This window comes from Ptychodera flava, chromosome 18 (assembly GCF_041260155.1).
Source record: "Ptychodera flava strain L36383 chromosome 18, AS_Pfla_20210202, whole genome shotgun sequence".
In the NCBI taxonomy this organism is placed as follows: domain Eukaryota; kingdom Metazoa; phylum Hemichordata; class Enteropneusta; family Ptychoderidae; genus Ptychodera; species Ptychodera flava.
This window is the reverse complement of record NC_091945.1, coordinates 1,518,868-1,529,683: the sequence shown is the minus strand read 5'-3', so window position 1 is coordinate 1,529,683 and position 10,816 is coordinate 1,518,868. Positions and strand designations below refer to the sequence as shown.

General features: G+C 41.4%; 2 protein-coding genes across 2 annotated transcripts in view; both read right to left on the bottom strand.

Moving 5' to 3' along the window:
* Positions 1-130: 130 nt before the first annotated feature.
* On the bottom strand, positions 131-5,454 carry LOC139117872 (serine-rich adhesin for platelets-like). Its single transcript, XM_070681106.1, has 5 exons — positions 4,336-5,454; positions 2,992-4,165; positions 2,688-2,893; positions 2,082-2,472; positions 131-1,884 (listed from the first exon to the last, which is right to left on the bottom strand). The coding sequence occupies exons 1-5, from the start codon at positions 5,452-5,454 to the stop codon at positions 131-133; spliced, it is 4,644 nt and encodes a 1,547-aa protein (XP_070537207.1).
* Positions 5,455-5,527: 73 nt separating this feature from the next.
* LOC139117871 (mucin-22-like) overlaps positions 5,528-10,816 on the bottom strand; it is a 29,875-nt gene continuing 24,586 nt past the window's right edge. Inside the window, exons 6-10 of the mRNA XM_070681105.1 lie at positions 9,974-10,705; positions 9,456-9,803; positions 9,063-9,240; positions 7,156-8,648; positions 5,528-6,985 (exon numbers count right to left, since the gene is read on the bottom strand). Of these exons, the coding sequence (XP_070537206.1) occupies positions 5,528-6,985; positions 7,156-8,648; positions 9,063-9,240; positions 9,456-9,803; positions 9,974-10,705 (4,209 nt within the window). The remainder of the gene's footprint in view (positions 6,986-7,155; positions 8,649-9,062; positions 9,241-9,455; positions 9,804-9,973; positions 10,706-10,816) is intronic.

Genomic DNA, 10,816 nt, shown 5'->3' with positions numbered 1-10,816 from the left:
TGATTGTAGGGATGTTGTTGCTATTTCAAGCGTGGGTGTACTTTTCTGCTGTGTTTGAGAAGCAGCAGTGCTTTGGTCTATTGCAGTGGAAAATTCTGTGCTTATGATCTCTGGAGTGGTAACATCTTCTTCAGCTGTTGTAATATCTGTCAGCTCTTGTAGTTGCAAAATCAGTACTTGCAGCTATGCTCTCTGTGGTAGAAATATCAGTAGAGGGCCTCTGTGTGGTTTGAATTGTAGTGTATGTTTGTGTTGAAGACAACTCTTTTGCCTCTGTTTCAATAGTTGTTTCTGCAAAAGCATCCGTTGTAGCATCAGTAGTCGCATCTTTATGCGCTGTTGACGAAACAATTGCTGTAGTTGTCTCTTTTTCAGTTGACATGAACTGACTTTCATATGTAGAGCTTCCTTCAAAAGATGTCGTTGATTGACTTGCAGATGTGACATCAGTTGGTTCAAGAGTGTCCGTTTCAGTAGAAGTTGGAATTTCTTGAGTGCTGATAGTAGAAGTAGCAGTCTCTGTTACAGTTGCAGTCCTTGATAGAGTCTCTTCTACCTCCTGTGTTGATTGTAGGGATGTTGTTGCTATTTCAAGCGTGGGTGTACTTTTCTGCTGTGTTTGAGAAGCAGCAGTGCTTTGGTCTATTGCAGTGGAAAATTCTGTGCTTATGATCTCTGGAGTGGTAACATCTTCTTCAGCTGTTGTAATATCTGCAGCTCTTGTAGTTGCAAAATCAGTACTTGCAGCTATGCTCTCTGTGGTAGAAATATCAGTAGAGGGCCTCTGTGTGGTTTGAATTGTAGTGTATGTTTTGTGTTGAAGACAACTCTTTGCCTCTGTTTCAATAGTTGTTTCTGCAAAAGCATCCGTTGTAGCATCAGTAGTCGCATCTTTATGCGCTGTTGAGGAAACAATTGCTGTAGTTGTCTCTTTTTCAGTTGACATGAACTGACTTTCATATGTAGAGCTTCCTTCAAAAGATGTCGTTGATTGACTTGCAGATGTGACATCAGTTGGTTCAAGAGTGTCCGTTTCAGTAGAAGTTGGAATTTCTTGAGTGCTGATAGTAGAAGTAGCAGTCTCTGTTGCAGTTGCAGTCCTTGATAGAGTCTCTTCTTCCTCCTGTGTTGATTGTAGGGATGTTGTTGCTATTTCAAGCGTGGGTGTACTTTTCTGCTGTGTTTGAGAAGCAGCAGTGCTTTGGTCTATTGCAGTGGAAAATTCTGTGCTTATGATCTCTGGAGTGGTAACATCTTCTTCAGCTGTTGTAATATCTGCAGCTCTTGTAGTTGCAAAATCAGTACTTGCAGCTATGCTCTCTGTGGTAGAAATATCAGTAGAGGGCCTCTGTGTGGTTTGAATTGTAGTGTATGTTTGTGTTGAAGACAACTCTATTGCCTCTGTTTCAATAGTTGTTTCTGCAAAAGCATCCGTTGTAGCATCAGTAGTCGCATCTTTATGTGCTGTTGACGAAACGATTGCTGTAGTTGTCTCTCTTTCAGTTGACATGAAATGACTTTCATATGTAGAGCTTCCTTCAAAAGATGTCGTTGATTGACTTGCAGATGTGACATCAGTTGGTTCAAGAGTGTCCGTTTCAGTAGAAGTTGGAATTTCTTGAGTGCTGATAGTAGAAGTAGCAGTCTCTGTTGCAGTTGCAGTCCTTGATAGAGTCTCTTCTTCCTCCTGTGTTGATTGTAAGGATGTTGTTGCTATTTCAAGCGTGGGTGTACTTTTCTGCTGTGTTTGAGAAGCAGCAGTGCTTTGGTCTATTGCAGTGGAAAATTCTGTGCTTATGATCTCTGGAGTGGTAACATCTTCTTCAGCTGTTGTAATATCTGCAGCTCTTGTAGTTGCAAAATCAGTACTTGCAGCTATGCTCTCTGTGGTAGAAATATCAGTAGAGGGCCTCTGTGTGGTTTGAATTGTAGTGTATGTTTGTGTTGAAGACAACTCTTTTGCCTCTGTTTCAATAGTTGTTTCTGCAAAGCATCCGTTGTAGCATCAGTAGTCGCATCTTTATGCGCTGTTGACGAAACAACTGCTGTAGTTGTCTCTTTTTCAGTTGACATGAACTGACTTTCATATGTAGAGCTTCCTTCAAAAGATGTCGTTGATTGACTTGCAGATGTGACATCAGTTGGTTCAAGAGTGTCCGTTTCAGTAGAAGTTGGAATTTCTTGAGTGCTGATAGTAGAAGTAGCAGTCTCTGTTGCAGTTGCAGTCCTTGATAGAGTCTCTTCTTCCTCCTTTGTTGATTGTAGGGATGTTGTTGCTATTTCAAGCGTGGGTGTACTTTTCTGCTGTGTTTGAGAAGCAGCAGTGCTTTGGTCTATTGCAGTGGAAAATTCTGTGCTTATGATCTCTGGAGTGGTAACATCTTCAGCTGTTGTAATATCTGCAGCTCTTGTAGTTGCAAAATCAGTACTTGCAGCTATGCTCTCTGTGGTAGAAATATCAGTAGAGGGCCTCTGTGTGGTTTGAATTGTAGTGTATGTTTGTGTTGAAGACAACTCTTTTGCCTCTGTTTCAATAGTTGTTTCTGCAAAAGCATCCGTTGTAGCTCAGTAGTCGCGTCTTTATGCGCTGTTGACGAAACAACTGCTGTAGTTGTCTCTTTTTCAGTTGACATGAACTGACTTTCATATGTAGAGCTTCCTTCAAAAGATGTCGTTGATTGACTTACAGATGTGACATCAGTTGGTTCAAGAGTGTCCGTTTCAGTAGAAGTTGGAATTTCTTCAGTGCTGATAGTAGAAGTAGCAGTCTCTGTTGCAGTTGCAGTCCTTGATAGAATCTCTTCTTCCTCCTGTGTTGATTGTAAGGATGTTGTTGCTATTTCAAGCGTGGGTGTACTTTTCTGCTGTGTTTGAGAAGCAGCAGTGCTTTGGTCTATTGCAGTGGAAAATTCTGTGCTTATGATCTCTGGAGTGGTAACATCTTCTTCAGCTGTTGTAATATCTGCAGCTCTTGTAGTTGCAAATCAGTACTTGCAGCTATGCTCTCTGTGGTAGAAATATCAGTAGAGGGCCTCTGTGTGGTTTGAATTGTAGTGTATGTTTGTGTTGAAGACAACTCTTTTGCCTCTGTTTCAATAGTTTTTTCTGCAAAAGCATCCGTTGTAGCATCAGTAGTCGCATCTTTATGCGCTGTTGACGAAACAACTGCTGTAGTTGTCTCTTTTTCAATTGACATGAACTGACTTTCATATGTAGAGCTTCCTTCAAAAGATGTCGTTGATTGACTTGCAGATGTGACATCAGTTGGTTCAAGAGTGTCCGTTTCAGTAGAAGTTGGAATTTCTTGAGTGCTGATAGTAGAAGTAGCAGTCTCTGTTGCAGTTGCAGTCCTTGATAGAGTCTCTTCTTCCTCCTGTGTTGATTGTAGGGATGTTGTTGCTATTTCAAGCGTGGGTGTACTTTTCTGCTGTGTTTGAGAAACAGCAGTGCTTTGGTCTATTGCAGTGGAAAATTCTGTGCTTATGATCTCTGGAGTGGTAACATCTTCTTCAGCTGTTGTAATATCTGCAGCTCTTGTAGTTGCAAAATCAGTACTTGCAGCTATGCTCTCTGTGGTAGAAATATCAGTAGAGGGCCTCTGTGTGGTTTGAATTGTAGTGTATGTTTGTGTTGAAGACAACTCTTTTTGCCTCTGTTTCAATAGTTGTTTCTGCAAAAGCATCCGTTGTAGCATCAGTAGTCGCATCTTTATGCGCTGTTGACGAAACAACTGCTGTAGTTGTCTCTTTTTCAGTTGACATGAACTGACTTTCATATGTAGAGCTTCCTTCAAAAGATGTCGTTGATTGACTTGCAGATGTGACATCAGTTGGTTCAAGAGTGTCCGTTTCAGTAGAAGTTGGAATTTCTTGAGTGCTGATAGTAGAAGTAGCAGTCTCTGTTGCAGTTGCAGTCCTTGATAGAGTCTCTTCTTCTCCTCCTGTGTTGATTGTAGGGATGTTGTTGCTATTTCAAGCGTGGGTGTACTTTTCTGCTGTGTTTGAGAAGCAGCAGTGCTTTGGTCTATTGCAGTGGAAAATTCTGTGCTTATGATCTCTGGAGTGGTAACATCTTCTTCAGCTGTTGTAATATCTGCAGCTCTTGTAGTTGCAAAATCAGTACTTGCAGCTATGCTCTCTGTGGTAGAAATATCAGTAGAGGGCCTCTGTGTGGTTTGAATTGTAGTGTATGTTTGTGTTGAAGACAACTCTATTGCCTCTGTTTCAATAGTTGTTTCTGCAAAAGCATCCGTTGTAGCATCAGTAGTCGCGTCTTTATGCGCTGTTGACGAAACAACTGCTGTAGTTGTCTCTTTTTCAGTTGACATGAACTGACTTTCATATGTAGAGCTTCCTTCAAAAGATGTCGTTGATTGACTTGCAGATGTGACATCAGTTGGTTCAAGAGTGTCCGTTTCAGTAGAAGTTGGAATTTTTGAGTGCTGATAGTAGAAGTAGCAGTCTCTGTTGCAGTTGCAGTCCTTGATAGAGTCTCTTCTTCCTCCTGTGTTGATTGTAGGGATGTTGTTGCTATTTCAAGCGTGGGTGTACTTTTCTGCTGTGTTTGAGAAGCAGCAGTGCTTTGGTCTATTGCAGTGGAAAATTCTGTGCTTATGATCTCTGGAGTGGTAACATCTTCTTCAGCTGTTGTAATATCTGCAGCTCTTGTAGTTGCAAAATCAGTACTTGCAGCTATGCTCTCTGTGGTAGAAATATCAGTAGAGGGCCTCTGTGTGGTTTGAATTGTAGTGTATGTTTGTGTTGAAGACAACTCTTTTGCCTCTGTTTCAATAGTTGTTTCTGCAAAAGCATCCGTTGTAGCATCAGTAGTCGCGTCTTTATGCGCTGTTGACGAAACAACTGCTGTAGTTGTCTCTTTTTCAGTTGACATGAACTGACTTTCATATGTAGAGCTTCCTTCAAAAGATGTCGTTGATTGACTTGCAGATGTGACATCAGTTGGTTCAAGAGTGTCCGTTTCAGTAGAAGTTGGAATTTCTTGAGTGCTGATAGTAGAAGTAGCAGTCTCTGTTGCAGTTGCAGTCCTTGATAGAGTCTCTTCTTCCTCCTGTGTTGATTGTAGGGATGTTGTTGCTATTTCAAGCGTGGGTGTACTTTTCTGCTGTGTTTGAGAAGCAGCAGTGCTTTGGTCTATTGCAGTGGAAAATTCTGTGCTTATGATCTCTGGAGTGGTAACATCTTCTTCAGCTGTTGTAATATCTGCAGCTCTTGTAGTTGCAAAATCAGTACTTGCAGCTATGCTCTCTGTGGTAGAAATATCAGTAGAGGGCCTCTGTGTGGTTTGAATTGTAGTGTATGTTTGTGTTGAAGACAACTCTTTTGCCTCTGTTTCAATAGTTGTTTCTGCAAAAGCATCCGTTGTAGCATCAGTAGTCGCGTCTTTATGCGCTGTTGACGAAACAACTGCTGTAGTTGTCTCTTTTTCAGTTGACATGAACTGACTTTCATATGTAGAGCTTCCTTCAAAAGATGTCGTTGATTGACTTGCAGATGTGACATCAGTTGGTTCAAGAGATGTCCGTTTCAGTAGAAGTTGGAATTTCTTGAGTGCTGATAGTAGAAGTAGCAGTCTCTGTTGCAGTTGCAGTCCTTGATAGAGTCTCTTCTTCCTCCTGTGTTGATTGTAGGGATGTTGTTGCTATTTCAAGCGTGGGTGTACTTTTCTGCTGTGTTTGAGAAGCAGCAGTGCTTTGGTCTATTGCAGTGGAAAATTCTGTGCTTATGATCTCTGGAGTGGTAACATCTTCTTCAGCTGTTGTAATATCTGCAGCTCTTGTAGTTGCAAAATCAGTACTTGCAGCTATGCTCTCTGTGGTAGAAATATCAGTAGAGGGCCTCTGTGTGGTTTGAATTGTAGTGTATGTTTGTGTTGAAGACAACTCTATTGCCTCTGTTTCAATAGTTGTTTCTGCAAAGCATCCGTTGTTAGCATCAGTAGTCGCATCTTTATGCGCTGTTGACGAAACAACTGCTGTAGTTGTCTCTTTTTCAGTTGACATGAACTGACTTTCATATGTAGAGCTTCCTTCAAAAGATGTCGTTGATTGACTTGCAGATGTGAAATCAGTTGGTTCAAGAGTGTCCGTTTCAGTAGAAGTTGGAATTTCTTGAGTGCTGATAGTAGAAGTAGCAGTCTCTGTTGCAGTTGCAGTCCTTGATAGAGTCTCTTCTTCCTCCTGTGTTGATTGTAGGGATGTTGTTGCTATTTCAAGCGTGGGTGTACTTTTCTGCTGTGTTTGAGAAGCAGCAGTGCTTTGGTCTATTGCAGTGGAAAATTCTGTGCTTATGATCTCTGGAGTGGTAACATCTTCTTCAGCTGTTGTAATATCTGCAGCTCTTGTAGTTGCAAAATCAGTACTTGCAGCTATGCTCTCTGTGGTAGAAATATCAGTAGAGGGCCTCTGTGTGGTTTGAATTGTAGTGTATGTTTGTGTTGAAGACAACTCTTTTGCCTCTGTTTCAATAGTTGTTTCTGCAAAAGCATCCGTTGTAGCATCAGTAGTCGCATCTTTATGCGCTGTTGAGGAAACAATTGCTGTAGTTGTCTCTTTTTCAGTTGACATGAACTGACTTTCATATGTAGAGCTTCCTTCAAAAGATGTCGTTGATTGACTTGCAGATGTGACATCAGTTGGTTCAAGAGTGTCCGTTTCAGTAGAAGTTGGAATTTCTTGAGTGCTGATAGTAGAAGTAGCAGTCTCTGTTGCAGTTGCAGTCCTTGATAGAGTCTCTTCTTCCTCCTGTGTTGATTGTAGGGATGTTGTTGCTATTTCAAGCGTGGGTGTACTTTTCTGCTGTGTTTGAGAAGCAGCAGTGCTTTGGTCTATTGCAGTGGAAAATTCTGTGCTTATGATCTCTGGAGTGGTAACATCTTCTTCAGCTGTTGTAATATCTGCAGCTCTTGTAGTTGCAAAATCAGTACTTGCAGCTATGCTCTCTGTGGTAGAAATATCAGTAGAGGGCCTCTGTGTGGTTTGAATTGTAGTGTATGTTTGTGTTGAAGACAACTCTATTGCCTCTGTTTCAATAGTTGTTTCTGCAAAAGCATCCGTTGTAGCATCAGTAGTCGCATCTTTATGTGCTGTTGACGAAACAACTGCTTTAGTTGTCTCTTTTTCAGTTGACATGAACTGACTTTCATATGTAGAGCTTCCTTCAAAAGATGTCGTTGATTGACTTGCAGATGTGACATCAGTTGGTTCAAGAGTGTCCGTTTCAGTAGAAGTTGGAATTTTCTGAGTGCTGATAGTAGAAGTAGCAGTCTCTGTTGCAGTTGCAGTCCTTGATAGAGTCTCTTCTTCCTCCTGTGTTGATTGTAGGATGTTGTTGCTATTTCAAGCGTGGGTGTACTTTTCTGCTGTGTTTGAGAAGCAGCAGTGCTTTGGTCTATTGCAGTGGAAAATTCTGTGCTTATGATCTCTGGAGTGGTAACATCTTCTTCAGCTGTTGTAATATCTGCAGCTCTTGTAGTTGCAAAATCAGTACTTGCAGCTATGCTCTCTGTGGTAGAAATATCAGTAGAGGGCCTCTGTGTGGTTTGAATTGTAGTGTATGTTTGTGTTGAAGACAACTCTTTTGCCTCTGTTTCAATAGTTGTTTCTGCAAAAGCATCCGTTGTAGCATCAGTAGTCGCGTCTTTATGCGCTGTTGACGAAACAACTGCTGTAGTTGTCTCTTTTTCAGTTGACATGAACTGACTTTCATATGTAGAGCTTCCTTCAAAAGATGTCGTTGATTGACTTGCAGATGTGACATCAGTTGGTTCAAGAGTGTCCGTTTCAGTAGAAGTTGGAATTTCTTGAGTGCTGATAGTAGAAGTAGCAGTCTCTGTTGCAGTTGCAGTCCTTGATAGAGTCTCTTCTTCCTCCTGTGTTGATTGTAGGGATGTTGTTGCTATTTCAAGCGTGGGTGTACTTTTCTGCTGTGTTTGAGAAGCAGCAGTGCTTTGGTCTATTGCAGTGGAAAATTCTGTGCTTATGATCTCTGGAGTGGTAACATCTTCTTCAGCTGTTGTAATATCTGCAGCTCTTGTAGTTGCAAAATCAGTACTTGCAGCTATGCTCTCTGTGGTAGAAATATCAGTAGAGGGCCTCTGTGTGGTTTGAATTGTAGTGTATGTTTGTGTTGAAGACAACTCTTTTGCCTCTGTTTCAATAGTTGTTTCTGCAAAAGCATCCGTTGTAGCATCAGTAGTCGCATCTTTATGCGCTGTTGACGAAACAACTGCTGTAGTTGTCACTTTTTCAGTTGACATGAACTGACTTTCATATGTAGAGCTTCCTTCAAAAGATGTCGTTGGTTGACTTGCAGATGTGACATCAGTTGGTTCAAGAGTGTCCGTTTCAGTAGAAGTTGGAATTTCTTGAGTGCTGATAGTAGAAGTAGCAGTCTCTGTTGCAGTTGCAGTCCTTGATAGAGTCTCTTCTTCCTCCTGTGTTGATTGTAGGGATGTTGTTGCTATTTCAAGCGTGGGTGTACTTTTCTGCTGTGTTTGAGAAGCAGCAGTGCTTTGGTCTAGTGCAGTGGAAAATTCTGTGCTTATGATCTCTGGAGTGGTAACATCTTCTTCAGCTGTTGTAATATCTGCAGCTCTTGTAGTTGCAAAATCAGTACTTGCAGCTATGCTCTCTGTGGTAGAAATATCAGTAGAGGGCCTCTGTGTTGTTTGAATTGTAGTGTATGTTTGTGTTGAAGACAACTCTTTGCCTCTGTTTCAATAGTTGTTTCTGCAAAAGCATCCGTTGTAGCATCAGTAGTCGCGTCTTTATGCGCTGTTGACGAAACAACTGCTGTAGTTGTCTCTTTTTCAGTTGACATGAACTGACTTTCATATGTAGAGCTTCCTTCAAAAGATGTCGTTGATTGACTTGCAGATGTGACATCAGTTGGTTCAAGAGTGTCCGTTTCAGTAGAAGTTGGAATTTCTTGAGTGCTGATAGTAGAAGTAGCAGTCTCTGTTGCAGTTGCAGTCCTTGATAGAGTCTCTTCTTCCTCCTTGTGTTGATTGTAGGGATGTTGTTGCTATTTCAAGCGTGGGTGTACTTTTCTGCTGTGTTTGAGAAGCAGCAGTGCTTTGGTCTATTGCAGTGGAAAATTCTGTGCTTATGATCTCTGGAGTGGTAACATCTTCTTCAGCTGTTGTAATATCTGCAGCTCTTGTAGTTGCAAAATCAGTACTTGCAGCTATGCTCTCTGTGGTAGAAATATCAGTAGAGGGCCTCTGTGTGGTTTGAATTGTAGTGTATGTTTGTGTTGAAGACAACTCTATTGCCTCTGTTTCAATAGTTGTTTCTGCGAAAGCATTCGTTGTAGCATCAGTAGTCGCATCTTTATGCGCTGTTGACGAAACAACTGCTTTAGTTGTCTCTTTTTCAGTTGACATGAATGACTTTCATATGTAGAGCTTCCTTCAAAAGATGTCGTTGATTGACTTGCAGATGTGACATCAGTTGGTTCAAGAGTGTCCGTTTCAGTAGAAGTTGGAATTTCTTGAGTGCTGATAGTAGAAGTAGCAGTCTCTGTTGCAGTTGCAGTCCTTGATAGAGTCTCTTCTTCCTCCTGTGTTGATTGTAGGGATGTTGTTGCTATTTCAAGCGTGGGTGTACTTTTCTGCTGTGTTTGAGAAGCAGCAGTGCTTTGGTCTATTGCAGTGGAAAATTCTGTGCTTATGATCTCTGGAGTGGTAACATCTTCTTCAGCTGTTGTAATATCTGCAGCTCTTGTAGTTGCAAAATCAGTACTTGCAGCTATGCTCTCTGTGGTAGAAATATCAGTAGAGGGCCTCTGTGTGGTTTGAATTGTAGTGTATGTTTGTGTTGAAGACAACTCTTTTGCCTCTGTTTCAATAGTTGTTTCTGCAAAAGCATCCGTTGTAGCATCAGTAGTCGCATCTTTATGCGCTGTTGAGGAAACAATTGCTGTAGTTGTCTCTTTTTCAGTTGACATGAACTGACTTTCATATGTAGAGCTTCCTTCAAAAGATGTCGTTGATTGACTTGCAGATGTGACATCAGTTGGTTCAAGAGTGTCCGTTTCAGTAGAAGTTGGAATTTCTTGAGTGCTGATAGTAGAGTAGCAGTCTCTGTTGCAGTTGCAGTCCTTGATAGAGTCTCTTCTTCCTCCTGTGTTGATTGTAGGGATGTTGTTGCTATTTCAAGCGTGGGTGTACTTTTCTGCTGTGTTTGAGAAGCAGCAGTGCTTTGGTCTATTGCAGTGGAAAATTCTGTGCTTATGATCTCTGGAGTGGTAACATCTTCTTCAGCTGTTGTAATATCTGCAGCTCTTGTAGTTGCAAAATCAGTACTTGCAGCTATGCTCTCTGTGGTAGAAATATCAGTAGAGGGCCTCTGTGTGGTTTGAATTGTAGTGTATGTTTGTGTTGAAGACAACTCTATTGCCTCTGTTTCAATAGTTGTTTCTGCAAAAGCATCCGTTGTAGCATCAGTAGTCGCATCTTTATGCGCTGTTGACGAAACAACTGCTGTAGTTGTCTCTTTTTCAGTTGACATGAACTGACTTTCATATGTAGAGCTTCCTTCAAAAGATGTCGTTGATTGACTTGCAGATGTGACATCAGTTGGTTCAAGAGTGTCCGTTTCAGTAGAAGTTGGAATTTCTTGAGTGCTGATAGTAGAAGTAGCAGTCTCTGTTGCAGTTGCAGTCCTTGATAGAGTCTCTTCTTCCTCCTGTGTTGATTGTAGGGATGTTGTTGCTATTTCAAGCGTGGGTGTACTTTTCTGCTGTGTTTGAGAAGCAGCAGTGCTTTGGTCTATTGCAGTGAAAATTCTGTGCTTATG

Excerpts from the sequence above, each read along its gene's own strand:
- LOC139117872 (XM_070681106.1), bottom strand. The coding sequence starts at position 5,454 with ATGTCAACTGAAAAAGAGACAACTACAGCAGTTGTTTCGTCAACAGCG. Across the intron at positions 2,473-2,687 it reads AACCAACTGATGTCACATCT|AGGCCCTCTACTGATATTTC; the intron begins GTAAGTCAATCA and ends CAAACCACACAG. Across the intron at positions 1,885-2,081 it reads AGGAAGCTCTACATATGAAA|AGAGCATAGCTGCAAGTACT; the intron begins GTCAGTTCATGT and ends TTTCTACCACAG.